General features: G+C 42.0%; 1 protein-coding gene across 1 annotated transcript in view; it reads right to left on the bottom strand.

The window, feature by feature from the left end:
- Positions 1-17141, bottom strand: part of slc38a10 (solute carrier family 38 member 10) — a 128903-nt gene extending 111762 nt beyond the window's left edge. Inside the window, exons 1-3 of the mRNA XM_070857694.1 lie at positions 15899-17141; positions 6942-7059; positions 4125-4170 (exon numbers count right to left, since the gene is read on the bottom strand). Of these exons, the coding sequence (XP_070713795.1) occupies positions 4125-4170; positions 6942-7059; positions 15899-15988 (254 nt within the window). The 5' untranslated portion in view covers positions 15989-17141. The remainder of the gene's footprint in view (positions 1-4124; positions 4171-6941; positions 7060-15898) is intronic.
- Between the last annotated feature and the right edge of the window lie 205 nt (positions 17142-17346).

Here is a 17346-nt window from a genome sequence, read left to right on the forward strand (position 1 = left end):
TAAGATACAGCAGATTGGACTTAACTGTCACTCTCTCACACTGCTTGTGTCTCACCACTGCCCTTTTTGGGAAGAAAACTGACAAGTAAGCTGGCAAATCCTATTGTAAAAGGAAAGATTATCCTGAAATACACGGATATTAATTACACAGAAACACTCCGTGATTAATCAGTAGTCTAAATTTAGAGTGTGGATTGCAATACAGACGTACAGGCCAAAGTTATACTGCAGCCTGCCCACCTTTGGGTCTCAACACTCAGCTCAACCAAGTGCAAGCTCTGTGCATGTCCATTTGCAGACATGTGCAAAACTTTGCTCTCTAAGTAGAAGAGGAAAATCAGCTTCTGAGGGTGCAGGTGAGAGCTGCCACTCTTGGATCATCAAAAAGACTCTGCTACAGTTTAGAAACATTCCAGAGTCTCTGGACTTTTTTTAGAAGCAGATTCACATCAGCCCTGAATTATACTGCACCAGTGCAAAGCCAGAGGAGTGTAAAGTCACCCAATGGAGGCGATTTCATTTATCGGGGCAAAATACACTAAGAAGTCAAGTCATCAATCTAACTTTCATGTTATATTGCTTTGCATCAATGGAAATGTGGCAATGTAACAGCAGCCTAAACACAGTTATAAAACACAATTTGAAACACTAAGTTTTTTTGGAAGTCTCTAAGATTTCACAATGCTGTATTTCAACTGAAGATACAAAAAAGATGCCAAGCAGTAGAGACCTGTCCTTTCAGCCTGAGTCAATTACACCCTAATTACTGAAGAAAGGAAGTCTATAATTAGTGAAGAACAGTGCCCTACAATTATTCGGCTGCATGGATTAGATGTCAAGACTGAAATATTACAGTTTAAATTGTAAACGACCTCTGGAGTAATGTGATCAGAGTTCTAATAGGATACAAGTGTTAACCCTTATCAGTCCAAGATCAGAGCTCGTTAGATCCTATGTGCTTTTGTAATCTATTCCTTTATTCCATTTTTTCCCATTCCCCTCTGTAGAGCACCTTGGGACAATTTTTAAGTTTAAAGATGCTGCATGAGATGCAGGTTACTGCTGTTAGTAAAGTAGGCAGCTTGCACTTCTTCCAGGTTTTAATACAAACATACGAAAAGTACAGACCAACGGGTCCAGCAAGCCTTCCCTATATTGGCATGGTCTACCTTCTACACAGTACTTCCCCAGGAAAGATTTTTTTTTAAAAAAGAAAAAAAAACTTAGGCCAACGTAGGAAAAAAAACTCTGGAAAATTTCCCTCCAACCCCTGAAAGCAATTAAACAAGTTCCAGGAGACGACAGTGACTGGGTAGCACATCCCGCAATGACCAACCTATGTTCCATATGAATTATGTTGGCCACTTTCACGAACTATTCCAATGCTCTCCTGGCCGGTCTCCCATCCTCCACCCTCCATAAATTTGAGCTCATCCAAGACCCTGCTGACCGTATCCCAACCCTCACTAAATCCCACTCACTTATCACCCCTGTGCTCGTGAACTACATTGGTTTCCAATTAAAAATTTTCATCCTCGTGTTTAAATACCTTCATGGCCCCTCCCTATCTCTAACTTCCTCCAGCCTTACAACCCTACGAGAACTCTGCATTCCTGCAAATCTGGCACCTTGAGCATTCCCCTAACCCTTCGCCCCCTCATTGGCGGCTGTGCCTTCAGCCATGTAGCCGCTAAACTCTGGAATTCCCTCCCTAAATCCCTCCGCGCCTCTTTCCTTCAAACTTACCTCTTTTATCAAGCTTTTAGTCACCACTCCAAATATGTCAATTTTTGTCTGATTGCGCTTTTGTGAACCGCCTTGGGACGGTTTTCTAAATTAACGGCTCTGTAAGTTTTGTTGTTGAACTCTCCCAGAGAGTCCGGACTTGCTGGACGTGCCAACAACTTGTTCCAGAGGTTGGCATCTCTGCACAAAGTCCCTCCTAACATCTAATCTAGCTCTATGCTTATGTAACTTACACTTCTATCCTCTGATCCTCCCTAACCTAGTTAGCTCAAATAGACTATCCAGTTGGAGAGAGACTTTAATCGAATCTCCCTAAAGTCTATGCTAATCTAGAATAAAAAGCCCCAGCCTCTCTAGACCTATCGTGGCAACAGAGTCCTTAAACTAGGAATCAGTCTACTGGTTCTTCTCTGCATCTTTTTCAGAGCCTATATATCATTACCATATGAAGGGACCAGAGCATTCTATCTAACCTGCCCAAGACATTTTACAGAGCAAGAATAATATTTCTTGATTTATATTTCATTGTCTTGATAATACATCCTAACACCCTATTTGCTTTTGCAATTGCCTTGTGGCATTGGTCAGGGGGCTTCAATGCATTGTAACATCCAGGTCCTTCTCCCACTCAGCAGCCTTGAGCATAAAACCCTGCATGGAGTTTCCCCTATCCAAGTGCATTATGCTACTTTTATCCATATTAAAAGACCAATGTCAGATACAAGCCCATTCCCCCATCGCATCTGGTTCTGCCCGATTATCAATATTTCTCATTCAAGATCCTTGCCCTCTCAATATCATTGACTACTGTGCATACTGAACCACTACCATCTATACTGTCTGTCACAATGCATCCAACTCCGTATCAAACCCAAAATCTGCACACTAATTCTACAGGACTCCACCTTCTTTAAGTGCATTCTACTTGAGAATCTTCTTGAGCTCCTGTCAAACATCAATTCAAGAAGTCCAGAACATAATGGTAACATTCTGGAAAAACCTTAAACTGTCCTTAAAACTAAGCATGAAGGATTGTAAACAATAAGATTACTGAAGACGTCAGCCACAATAATGAATGCATGAATCTTTTATGAAACACCTTACAAATAATAAACTAGCAAGACCTACAATAATTTATTGGTACAGTTATTACACATCATTTTAAAAATGAACTAGAAAGAAGTGGTCCGATGTCCTGAAAGTTTCCAGTATGTCCATTTTTAAAAGTAGCACACAGAACGGCGACAGTAAATTACTCAACACGTTTGATGAAATTCCAAACAGGAGGCTGTCAAGTTACGGAGAATACATTTTTTTTATCCATGAGGAAATATAGAATATGTCCATTTATTGAAGGAAAATACAACAATGCTTAAGATCGGTGAAAAGTGATTTTAAGACAATCAACTGTCATCCCTTCTTGTAGGGAAAAATGCCAGATTGAACTATGCCCATTATTTAAAAGATCCAGAGGTCTGACCAAATGGGAGGAAACTACTCATGAACTAGGTTTAAAATCTGATGACAGTAGGTTCAAGGTTTTATTAAAATAATGATGTGTTAAATTTATGTTAGCTGTGGGAAATGGAAGGTTCTCACTTCAGGCATGCAGTGTCAAAAGCAAGCATTCCCTTGTTAGTTACTGTACAGTTAAATACAGTAAATCTCGCTCCAGTCTTCCCCAATGCTTTGCTGTAGTAGCCCCAATCTAAACAGCACGCCCCCACCGAACCAATACAGTTTCCATGCCAACAATCCTTATAATCTCTGAATTTTATGCCCAATTTGAGCTGGGAGCCCATACCCATATAGAACAAGGCTGCGCCTGGCTTCACTCATTTCACATAGGACCCATGCTGTTGAACAGAATATCTTTCATCCTATCAATCCGAATGTAATTTTAACCCAGATCCCAGCCAGTGAGCTAACTCACAATGGCATTAGGTCACCCAAGTTACAGTTTACCAAGAAGACGTGATCAGCATTTACATACAGATGGATAGTGCCATAGCAAAAATCTGTATACCCTAGTCCCTTTTCTCTATCACAAACTGCATAGACTGGATACTTCAGAATTACAAGGTTTTTAGTAATCATAGGTTTGAGCCCCACAATGACATAAGCCATATTTGCGATGTTCTCAGTTCTGATCTGGAGTAATAACAGGCCTTATTTAAAGAGAAAATTAGTGCAGGCTGAGGACTGGTGTGACAATCATCTCTTTGGTTCAGTGTTAAATTCAACTACTGCTGGGAAAGTGTGGTATGGCATGTTATCTAAATTTTAATTTTGACAGCTTTTAACTGTGGTTCAAGTATGCTTAATGAAAGAGTATCACTGCTTATAAAATAATCTTGAATTGTGACATTTCAGCTTACCTGGTTTCAACCAGCATTTTGCCTGTTTTTCCGTAGGCATGGAAAGCTAAAAATTAAAAATCAACTGATTAGAAAACACAACAGTACCAAGCACTTGGATTAGATTTGAATTTATTTTTTCATTACATTTCAGTATAAAATGCTTAGAGTAATTGGGACTGAAGAAGTGAAAGAATTTTAAAACATATACAAATCCCTGAAGAGCAGGATCAAGCTTTGTGACATTTTCTATTAAAGTCAGCTTTCTAAAATTGCCAAATTTTGGTATGAGGCACTGAAGCACTAAATACCATTTAATGGAGAAGGTAATTCCACAAGGATGAATAATCACTAACAGGTACTTACCCATAATAGTTGCTCCTGGTCTCAAATCATTTTTTTAAAGTTTGTTTAAAATAATTATTGCAAGACCAAGATGAAGAACTCCATGGACAAATATCTATTAGCGATGATACTTCCCTAAAGAATTCCTTTCCCTTCAAAGAACAGTGCTTTAATAAATTCCAAAACATTGAAATACCCATTAAGATTGGAATTAGATATTAAACACGTCAGCAGAATTGCAGTAAAAATTCCATTGCCAAGTCAGCCATCTTGAGTACAGTAATACAAGAATGATCGCTTCTTTATGATATCAGGACACTTAATATGTTGGCAAAGTACTCACCATATTGTATTCAGCTGCAATGACACTTCCGGTTACATCAGGAACAGACTGACATAATGGTCAATTCATGAATTAAGAAGTTACTACTTTTTAAAAAGACAACAGGGAAGGAGAGAAAATCGGTCCATCGGTCACACATTGTGCTGAAAATTCTAACCTCCTCTCAAAAGCTCAACAAGAGATGCCACCTACCGTGGCATGATTTTTTATATTAAAGATGCAGAAGGCAACAGCAGACACTTCAGTCAACATCATAAATATCACTAGCAATATAATAACCTAAATGGTAAAATTCTCAATGAAGTGTAACAACAGAGAATCGAAGTGCTTAGTCGAAAGGAAATTATTACAGTATCAAGAAGAACTCTATGGGTAAATATCTATTAGTGATGATATGGCCCTAAGGAATTACCTTCCCTAAAAGAATATACACTGATCTTTAGAAGTAGGGTTGCAGGTGGAAAAAGTCATGAAAATGGCAAACAGGATTCTGGGTTTTATATACATGACCTGATGAAAATCTGTACAAGACATTGGCTAGGTTACAGTGGAGTGCGTTAAATTTCCACCCCACCTCCCTCTCCTTTAAAGTCCTCATTTACTATTCTTTTCCCAAGCCCCATTGTGATTTCTTCACTAATTCCCTATTCTCCTCCATTAACCTACGCACCCAGCAACTTCTCATCCATGGTGATTTCACCTGAACTTCCCCTATCCCATCTTCTTTAGCTTTGCTCATCACCCTCACTTAATCTCAACTTGTGCATAAACTCCCCAAGCCCTCAACCCTGCCGTGGCTTTGCCACCCCTGGGGTTCTGAACTTTGAAGAGGCCATCTTTGATCACCAGCTAACCCCAGCACCAACATGATAACTGTTTTGTAACTTCTCCCCCATTTTCCACTTCTAGGTCCTTACCAGCGACCCAACTCCCACTCTCTACTTCCACCCACTCTCCACTTCCACCCACTCTCCACTTCCACCCACTCTCCACTTCCACCCACTCTCCACTTCCACCCACTCTCCACTTCCACCCACTCTCCACTTCCACCCACTCTCCACTTCCACCCACTCTCCACTCCCTCCCTCCCACACACACCCTTCCAAAACCTGCCCTTTCGTTGTCCCAGTGTTCACCATCACAAATGGCTCTCTTTACAATCGGCACCGTTTCCCACTCCCTTCAAAACAGTTGTCATCACCCCTTTGTCACAAAACTATTAGTGAACTCTTCATCCTTTCCAACAGCCATCCCATATCTAAACCCCATTTCCTCTTCAAGGTCCTCAAATACATTGTCTCCACTGAGCACCATGGTCACCTCTCCAAAGCTCCCCCGCCACTTCTCTTCCTGCCCTTTTCATTTCTCCGAACTCCTCAATTCCGTCTCTGCACTCTCCTATGTGAAATGCCTTGGGACATTTTATTGCGTTAAAGTTGCCCTATAAATGCAAGCTGTGATTTTATGTAGATTGGTCACTTCATTATAGCAAGAATATGGAGCTGTGGAGAAAGTAAATCTATGCTGCACTAAGACCATACCGGGGATGAGAGCATTTAGTTATGAAGAGAGAAAACTAGGACTAGAGCAGGAAATATTAAGGAGGATGCAATAAAATTCTCAAACAATCCAATGCCCATCAGGAACAAACATAACATCTTCTAGCAGTTGAATTCAAATGAGAGGTAATTCTAATATTTGAACTCATTAACAGGTTATTAAAAGACACAATACTGCCCGAGGTGTTAGGTTACCTGTTTTTGTAACTTTCGAAAGGTTAATATTAGAATAGAATTGTAAAATGGAGATAATTGCAGAAGCTTTCTTACTGCACCACCCCCTCCTTGCAATTATTATCCTGCACTGAGTCAAGCTGATAGTGTGGTTCAGTGACCCCTGAAGTTCATGTGAATGAGCATCAACTGAAGATAGGATTGGGCTCAGCTATGATGCTTCTTGTAGCAAAATAGGTGGCTGATACTCAGTTTCTGGGCACACAGGTGATAAATGGCCAGTTGGGCAACATACAGGAGAGGAAGCAGTATCTGAAGTTGCTGTATTTTAGTATATGTGGTACAGTGATGCAGAGGTTTAATTTCTAGATTTAGAAACCGAGCCTCTGCTATTAGCACTAATGCAACGTTTCTTACCAAGGCCCGGGTATGTCCTACGCTTGCTGGTATTCGCTGCTTTCACCAGGAACATGCAGGACTGGTGAGTCATCCAGGAACAGAAGAGGAGCAGGACAACACCCAAGGCAATTCCACACTGTAGGGTAAAAAAAAAAAATCAGGAAATAAGATATCCATTGTAATTTGGAAGAAGCACCAGCAAGGTTATGGACCACAAAAGAATTGATCCTACAGTATGTGCATTAGCAATTTTAAAGTACCCATCAATAATTCAGTCTAGTGAAACTATCTGTGGTGTGTGACTTGTTCTGAAATGATTCTGAACCAGACCCAAACAGTGTTAACCAACAGAATCAGTATTTGATGGAGCTATGTTATACGCCTCAGACTAGAATGTGAGAATTAAAAATGACTTTGAATTCAATTCACCAAGACTTCGATTTTAATTTCTGAAAAAAATGCATTTAAAATCAAGATAATTGTACAATCCATTTAAGTTATTTTGGTCATTCCTTATTTACTACAATTTAAAAAATTGCTGCTTTAAAGTCGATGGGGCTGATTTTCCTGACCTTTACCCCCTTGGGTGCAAATGTGAGAGAAAAAGGAGGCAAAGACAAGTTACGCCACATCTCCACCCCTTTATGTCGTTCCATGTTTTCCAGGGATTCCCTGGCAAACTGGTGCACAGCATAAACCTCCAATGGGCACAGACCTAATGTAGAAATTCTAAAGAGGGCGTTCCTGACATTCTGTTTTTTTCCCCCCCGAACCTGCAGCCATGAGACACCAAGAGGCAGGGGCAGTCAAAATGCTATGTTGGGCTTGCCCCAGAAGCTATTACTCAGTCCTTTGTGTATGAGTAAGTCCAACAGCAAGCCAAAGAGGAGCCCACATTTTTAAACTTAGTCATTGGATCTTGCAAGTCTTGCGCTCTACAACAGCAGCCACAATACCTCAAGGCCTACACTGCAGGCCTCTCAGATCTGCATCTGCACTGAACTTCACAGGTCTGGCACAGCCAGGCTACAGGCCGATGCCTGGGGTGCCCCAACGCCTTGTTAATGGACTAGATTATGTTTGTACTCCTGGGACTGGATGGGAGAGGGAAGTGGGAGGCACACAGGAAAAATCAGCCCCTGCAAATTTTCTTGCACAACTACAAATGCAAGTGAATTATACTAAGCATCGTGCTGGCTTTTAGATTTGTGCAAATTCAGGGGAGAAGCCAAAGTCACAGAATGGGGGTTGTGAGGGAGGTTGAAGTCCAGATTTGGCCGACTCAGCACAACACAGCCACGCTGGCACCTTCCAGTGCAGGGCAAATTATTTGCAGTCAGTTTTGGCCGAGTCCTGACGTACAAAATCGTCCGGCCTCAAAGTAAGCAGGGGATGGTCATGTCCCTGCATCCCCTCCCTCTACTGAAATTGTAAAAATGTAAAAGTCACTACGATGCATCAATTTCTGACTCCAATATAACTTTGCTCAGCTGGACACAAACAAAGGCGCTAATGACCTTTCTGCTTATCCACAATTATAATGGAGATATCTTCAAAGCAGGTACTAAAATAGTCTGCATAGGGAAAATGCGTGTCATAAATGGGCTAAAAGTCGACAGGAAACTATAGGCTAGAAAGGATTATGGACAATCAAAATGTAATCCTTTTGAATACCGAGCATTAGATTGTTGCTTTTGAAATAGACTATGTATAACAAAACAGAAATTATGTTAGCATCACACTTTCCAGTCGCAATGTAGTTTTTTTTGGACACGGGAGAACATGGATTATTTTTCACTAAAATGCCCTCTTTTTGTCATGTGAGCTGAAGCCAGATGGCAGGACAACAGGAACGATGTCTGTGATATACCAGCGCTAACAAAAAAAATGCTGTCAGTAAGGTAAGATACAACCCTAATGGCAACAAACCTGTATCCATTAAGAATATAAAAGATGGCTGTGTGTGATAGTGGACTGTAACATGATCTGAGCATATAAACTGTGAGAGCAGTTTATGTTATTGGAACCCCTTGATTATATTCCCAGAGAGCCTTTATTCACAAAACAATACAGACTACGCACAGAATTTCTCTGATTATTAACTTTGGATTATTTCTTGATAAATCTGTGCTGGTGGGATCATATCTTTAATGCACTGTGTGATTATAGCCATCACATATGAAGACACACAGGACACTGACAGCTTGCAGCCACACTGGCAGCACAAAGGGGAGATAAAACATCAAATTGAAGCTGCATCTATGATAAACAATATACTAGGGAGTAGCTTCAAGCTTCCAATCTAATTCAGGGATTCAGATCATGTCAAAATGTGAGAAAGAGGCCATTTATAACTATTGAACCCTCAGATTCCTTCCTTGAGAAGCTGTTTCGAATCTCTAGTTTCAATTTTATTACTGATAGCAAGGAGTGTTTGTAAGGCTATAAGCTAATCTCCTGGCTAAGGTAAAGAAGAAACTTACATTTATATAGCACCATATCATGCCTCTCAGAAACATCCCAAAGCACTTCACACACAATGAATTGCTTTGAAGTGCAGTCACTGTGTTACTGGTACGTGAATATAGGACCCTTTTTTGTGCACAGCTATCTCCCACAAAAAGCAATGGGATAAATAACCATTGAACGTGGTGCTGGTAGAGGGGAGAATATCAGCCAGGATACCAGAGAACTTCCTGCTCTTTTTCCAAATAGTGCCTTGAGATCTTTAACACTCAAGCGAACCACCGAAACAGACAGAGGTTTGCCGCAGTTAAACATCTCATTTGAAGGGTGTCACTTTCTACAATGCTGCACTCCCTCGGTACTACAATGAAATGTTTGTTTAGATGTGGTCATCAAATCCTGGAGCGGAACTTGAACCCACAGCCTTCTGACTCAGTAATGAGTGCTTAAAAAAGGAGGGAGAGAGAAAACAGGGAATTATAGACCGGTCAGCCTGACCTCAGTAGTGGGTAAAATGATGGAATCAACTATTAAGGATGTCATAGCAGCGCATTTGGAAAATGGTGACATGATAGGTCCAAGTCAGCATGGATTTGTGAAAGGGAAATCATGCTTGACAAATCTTCTGGAATTTTTTGAGGATGTTTCCAGTAAAGTGGACAAAGGAGAACCAGTTGATGTGGTATATTTGGACTTTCAGAAGGCTTTCGACAAGGTCCCACACAAGAGATTAATGTGCAAAGTTAAAGCACATGGGATTGGGGGTAGTGTGCTGACGTGGATTGAGAACTGGTTGTCAGACAGGAAGCAACGAGTAGGAGTAAATGGGTACTTTTCAGAATGGCAGGCAGTGACTAGTGGGGTACCGCAAGGTTCTGTGCTGGGGCTCCAGCTGTTTACATTGTACATTAATGATTTAGACGAGGGCATTAAATGTAGTATCTCCAAATTTGCGGATGACACTAAGTTGGGTGGCAGTGTGAGCTGCGAGGAGGATGCTATGAGGCTGCTATGAGGCTGCAGAGTGACTTGGATAGGTTAGGTGAGTGGGCAAATGAATGGCAGATAAAGTATAATGTGGATAAATGTGAGGTAAACTTTGGTGGTAAAAACAGAGAGAAAGACTATTATCTGAATGGTGACAGATTAGGAAAAGGGAAGGTGCAACGAGACCTGGGTGTCATGGTACATCAGTCATTGAAGGTTGGCATGCAGGTACAGCAGGCGGTTAAGAAAGCAAATGGCATGTTGGCCTTCATAGCGAGGGGATTTGAGTACAGGAGCAGGGAGGTGTTGCTACAGTTGTACAGAGCCTTGGTGAGGCCACACCTGGAGTATTGTGTACAGTTTTGGTCTCCTAACTTGAGGAAGGACATTCTTGCTATTGAGGGAGTGCAGCGAAGATTCACCAGACTGATTCCCGGGATGGTGGGACTGACCTATCAAGAAAGACTGGATCAACTGGGCTTGTATTCACTGGAGTTCAGAAGAGTGGGACTGACCTATCAAGAAAGACTGGATCAACTGGGCTTGTATTCACTGGAGTTCAGAAGAATGAGAGGGGATCTCATAGAAACTTTTAAAATTCTGACGGGTTTAGACAGGTTAGATGCAGGAAGAATGTTCCCAATGTTGGGGAAGTCCAGAACCAGGGGTCACAGTCTAAGGATAAGGGGTAAGCCATTTAGGACCGAGATGAGGAGAAACTTCTTCACCCAGAGAGTGGTGAACCTGTGGAATTCTCTACCACAGAAAGTAGTTGAGGCCAATTCACTAAATATATTCAAAAGGGAGTTAGATGAAGTCCTTACTACTCGGGGTCAAGGGGTATGGCGAGAAAGCAGGAAGGGGGTACTGAAGTTTCATGTTCAGCCATGAACTCATTGAATGGCGGTGCAGGCTAGAAGGGCTGAATGGCCTGATCCTGCACCTATTTTCTATGTTTCTATGTTTCTATGTTACCAAGTGAACTAAGCAAACCGTTAAACTGCTCAAGATCATTAGATAAATATGGATGAGGAAAGCTTTTTAGAACATCTTAGTTGATCCAGGTAGAACAACCTATACACCATCCATATGAATTGTCTCAAGTGTTCCAAGGTTTTTGCCTTGACTTTCCTACCCAGATGACCATTTGATTGTTGATCACTCTGTGAAGAATGTCAACAGTGCAGTTTGAACCATACCCCCTTGAAAAAAAGACTTGAATTTATATAGCGCCTTTCACGACCAACGGACGTCTCAAAGCGCTTTACAGCCAATGAAGTTCTTTTGGAGTGTAGTCACTGTTGTAATGTGGTAAACGTGGCAGCCAACTTACACATAGCAAACTCCCACAAACAGCAATGTGATAATGACCAGATAATCAGTTTTTTTGTGTTATGTTAATTGAGGGATAAATATTGGCTAGGACACCGGGGATAACTCCCCTGCTCTTCTTCGAAATCATGCCATGGGATCTTTTATGTTCACCTGAGAGAGCAGACGGGGCCTCGGTTTAACGTCTCATCCGAAAGACAGCAACTCCACAGTGCAACGCTCCCTCAACACTGCATTGGACTATCAGTTTAGATTTATGTGCTCAAGTTCCTGGAGTGGGACTTGAACCCACAATCTTCTGACTCAGAGGCAAGTGTGCTACCCACTGAGCCACAGCTCACCCTACTGTTGTGGTCCACCTTGAAGCAGCACTCGCAATGTGCTTTTTCTCTACGGTTTACTATCTCCCACAGTACTTAAGGAGGTGGCCTTGGAAATAGCGGATGCAATGAGTGTCATTTTCCAACATTCCATAGACTCTGGATCAGTTCCTATGGAGTGGAGGGTAGCCAATGTAACCCCACTTTTAAAAAAAGGAGGGAGAGAAAACAGGGAATTATAGACCGGTCAGCCTGACATCGGTAGTTGGTAAAATGTTGGAATCAATTATTAAGGATGTCATAGCAACGCATTTGGAAAGAGGTGACATGATAGGTCCAAGTCAGCATTGATTTGTGAAAGGGAAATCATGCTTGACAAATCTTCTGGAATTTTTTGAGGATGTTTCCAGTAGAGTGGACAAGGGAGAACCAGTTGATGTGGTGTATTTGGACTTTCAGAAGGCTTTCGACAAGGTCCCACACAAGAGATTAATGTGCAAAGTTAAAGCACATGGGATTGGGGGTAGTGTGCTGACGTGGATTGAGAACTGGTTGGCAGACAGGAAGCAAAGAGTAGGAAGGAGTAAATGGGTACTTTTCAGAATGGCAGGCAGTGACTAGTGGGGTACCGCAAGGTTCTGTGCTGGGGCTCCAGCTGTTTACATTGTACATTAATGATTTAGACGAGGGGATTAAATGTAGTATCTCCAAATTTGCAGATGACACTAAGTTGGGTGGCAGTGTGAGCTGCGAGGAGGATGCAATGAGGCTGCAGAGTGACTTGGATAGGTTAGGTGAGTGGGCAAATGCATGGCAGATGAAGTATAATGTGGATAAATGTGAGGTTATCCACTTTGGTGGTAAAAACAGAGAGACAGACTATTATCTGAATGGTGACAGATTAGGAAAACGGGAGGCGCAACGAGACCTGGGTGTCATGGTACATCAGTCATTGAAGGTTGGCATGCAGGTACAGCAGGCAGTTAAGAAAGCAAATGGCATGTTGGCCTTCATAGCGAGGGGATTTGAGTACAGGGGCAGGGAGGTGTTACTACAGTTGTACAGGGCCTTGGTGAGGCCACACCTGGAGTATTGTGTACAGTTTTGGTCTCCTAACTTGAGGAAGGACATTCTTGCTATTTGAGGGAGTGCAGCGAAGGTTCACCAGACTGATTCCCGGGATAGCGGGTTTGACATATCAAGAAAGGCTGGATCAACTGGGCTTGTATTCACTGGAGTTCAGAAGAATGAGAGGGGATCTCAAGAAACGTTTAAAATTCTGATGGGTTTAGACAGGTTAGATGCAGGAAGAATGTTCCCTATGTTGGGGAAGTCCAGAGCCAGGGGTCACAGTCTAAGGATAAGGGGTAAGCCATTTAGGACCGAGATGAGGAGAAACTTCTTCACCCAGAGAGTGGTGAACCTGTGGAATTCTCTACCACAGAAGGTTGTTGAGGCCAATTCACTAAATATATTCAAAAAGGAGTTAGATGTAGTCCTTACTACTAGGGGGATCAAGGGGTATAGCGAGAAAGCAGGAATGGGGTACTGAAGTTGCATGTTCAGCCATGAATTCATTGAATGGCGGTGCAAGCTTGAAGGGCCGAATGGCCTACTCCTGCACCTATTTTCTATGTTTCATACCCTTTTAAGAGTTCCATCTCCCTTGCCTCCTTTCAAAGCTGAAGAGCCCAAGATGCTCCAATCTTTCCTCTTGCCTCAATCCTAACACAAAGGGTTAGGATTGTGGCCCCTTCTCCAGAGCTTGTCGGACAGCCACCAAAACTGGGCAAAGTACTCAAATTGCAGTCTGATCAGAGTGCTATACAGTTTTCAAAACAGCATGCTCAGACTTGAACTCCACTGACATAACGTTCAGAAATTCTATTTTCTTTGTTAATTGCTGCTCCACTGTGAATTGACAAATTAAGTGTAGAACTTAATTCTCTCAATTCATTTGCTGCCTTGTAATAACACCCAAGTAAAGTACATTAAGTTGTTACAGGATACACATATATTTAACAAAAATACTGCAGGTATAATTTTCTATTAATATTTTTTAAAAATAACCAATTTTTGAAATGGATTCCTTCCCCTTCATGCCTGGGTCACTTATTACCCTTGGCTAAGATAACAAACAGGCAATTAGTTCACAGTTTTGTGAGAATGTTCTTAAGCTGGGCACAAGAAGTAGACAAGGGCAGCCCTGGGTAATGTGCCCTCGGAGTGACCCTCTTATCACACTGCACGATGGATAGACTGTCAACTTTTAAAATCTATAGGTCTTCCCACTTGGCCCAATTGAAACCCACGGTTCAGTGGGCACTGGGACATAAATCGTTGGTCATAAGAACCATATTGTTTTTACAAGTAGAAACTACCTTTCATAATATAAAGAGATTCAACTGTAATGAAAGAACCAGGATTTCAATTATGTAACTTCAACAATTCCGCAGATTCAACAAATGTTTTAGTAATGAAGTTGTACTATTATAAATCATGAAACAGAAATAAAGTTTTCTTGTTAGCTTTGCAAACTGGTACCATTAATTACATATTCTACACAACTGGAAACAAGCCAGCTTTCACACTTATAATAAGTGAATATTTTATTGGAATAATTTCACATACCACAATGTAATCATGGAATCCCTCAGTGTCAGCTGTGGCTCAGTGGGTAGTACACTCACCTCTGAGCCAGAAGGTTGTGGATTCAAGTCTAACTCCAGGGACTCAAGCACAATCAAATCTAGGCTGACACTCCAGTTCAGTGCTGAGGGAGCCTGCACTGTCGGAGGTGCCATCTTTCAGATGAGACATTAAACAAAGTCTGCTCTCTCTGATAGACATTAAAGATCCCATGGCACTATTTCGAAGAACAACAGGGAACTGATCTGACTTGACGAGGAAGGGTGTTATCCCCAGTGTCCTGACCAATATTTATCCCTTAATCAACATCACTTGCTTCTGTGCAAATTGGCTGCCACGTCTCCTACATTACAACAGTGACTACACTCCAAAAGTACTTAATTGGCTGTAAAGCGCTTTGGAGGTGTCCGGTGGTCGTGAAAGGCGCTATGTAAATGCAAGTCTTTCTTTCATTAGCTACTAACTTATAAAACATATTTGTTAGAACATTTTTTATATGCTTCCTAATGAGAGATCATATGTTTTTCACATTTGAAAATACACAGGACAACTCTTTTTACTGTGCATAACATTATGCCAACAACAGTAGTTATTTGTGGTTACTATATATATATACACACACACACACACACACACACACACGTATTAGTGCTCATATTCTGGGACAAAGAAAGCAAAGTGGAAGATAGTTAGAAAGAATGATAAATTTCGTGTTCTCAGAATGTTGCAAAAAACTTCACAGCCAATCAATTATTTTTAAAGTTGTTTTGGGAGTAAACACAACAACTAAATTGCACATAGCAAGGTCCTACAAACAGCAAATCAGACAAATGACCTGTTTGTCTGCTTTGGTGGTGTTGGTTGAGGAATAAATATTGGCCATGACACAAGAACTCCCTGTTCTTCGCTGGATAGTGCCATAGATTATTTTACGCCCATTTGAACAGGCAGATGGGGTTTTGATCGAACAAATGGCAACACCCTCGACAATGCAACACTCAGCCAGCATTGCAATGAGGTATCAATCCAGGAGTGGAACTTGAAACCATTGCCTTCTGACTCAAGGCACAACATGCCACCAGTGAGCCAAGCTGAAATGTATTTGTTACCATATTTAGTTAAAATAAAGTCAGTGCACTTTTATACTTGTAAAGTGATCAACACATAACATGCTGCGGTAGAATAAGTGATACACTTGCAACCTGGCACATCTTCACTCACCTGTTTAAAGCAGAAGGGCATGGTGAGCACACTGACTCCCACAATACTGTTCACTACGTTCATGATGAGGCCCCAGTTTGAAGCAGTCATGTTTGATTAGTTTTTAGGAAAAGGTATCACTGAATCTCAGAATTGGAAAAAAAAATCCAACTCGCTGTGGATTACTTCGTTCCAGATGTTGACAGAATCAACAGTAATGAGCATCAGTAAATGTCAAAAGGGAAACAGCTGCCTATCCAGTCTTGTCCATATTGGAAAACTAAATGTGAAACAATGTTTTTTTTTCTAAATTCCAGCTTGTAATTTCTGAACAGAAAACTAACTCTACTCGTTTCAATTTGTTACTGTAACTTTCAAAAATTCTGTAGTGACCTTGAAAGACAAATCTCCTGGTATGCAAGGCAAATAATGGTATCCTGCACAAAAACCTCAGCTAGGGCAGAATCGGTTATGTAACAAGTGGTTCTGCAGGTCAAGCCGATTGTATATATAATAAAGTTTACAAGGTGAAGAAAGCTAGATAAGTGAAAGGGAATGTTGCTAACAAGCGACAGTTACAAGGTTCATCAAAAAAAACATTAACAACGACACGAGATGAAGTTTGGCAGAATGTGCAGTGAACAATATTTAAAAAAATTGGGACAGAAAATCCAAATTGCTTATAAAGCGATAAGGCTGCAGGAAGGGTGGGAAAATGCAAAAATAAATTCTGCAGAAAGAGGGGGAAAGTGCCAAATAAATTCTGCAGAGAAAGGGAAAAAATGCAAAATAAATTCAAATAAGGAAAGCAGAATCAATGTGCACACGGTGTGGTGGAGCGGCTGGGGACACCAGGAGCCAGGCGGCACTTTCCGTGACGTGGCGTATCCTCAGTGCAAACTCGGTCGGCTTTCGTCCCTCAACTGTGGGCTTGTGTTTACAAACAGCCCGGGCTGCTGTCAGTCAGTGAGTGAGTGACTGAGCCCCCCTCAGGCCCACCTGTCGCTTCCCCTCACTCCCCCTCTCCCTCACTCCTTCACCTGCTTTCGGCCCCGGGTGCTGCCCCCGCCTCCACAAACACTAAACACCGACCGGCGCTCAATCATTAAACTTATATTTTATCCCGAGGATAAAATAAAAGGATTCAACTCGGTGACGGCGCCCGAGGCCTGCGGCGATCGCCAGCTCCGCCTCTGATTTCCGCGAGACTTTTCTCTTTCAACCCGCCGCCGAAAGTTTCCTCTTATTCAAATGGCCCCCTCCACTTACTTTCTGCCTCCCTCCCTCCCTCCCTCCACCCGCCTGTCGTCTCCAGGAAGTCCCGCCTGACAAGGAGCGAGCCGGCGGTGGATGGATGGACCTCCTCAGGGTACGGTCCTCCCACGCTAGCGCCTGCAGCGCCACCCGGCGAGGTCGGGAGGACTCCTCGCAGCGACTGATGCTGACTGGGTTTGCTCAAGTTGCATTCC

Source organism: Pristiophorus japonicus, chromosome 16 (genome assembly GCF_044704955.1).
Source record: "Pristiophorus japonicus isolate sPriJap1 chromosome 16, sPriJap1.hap1, whole genome shotgun sequence".
Lineage (NCBI taxonomy): Eukaryota > Metazoa > Chordata > Chondrichthyes > Pristiophoridae > Pristiophorus > Pristiophorus japonicus.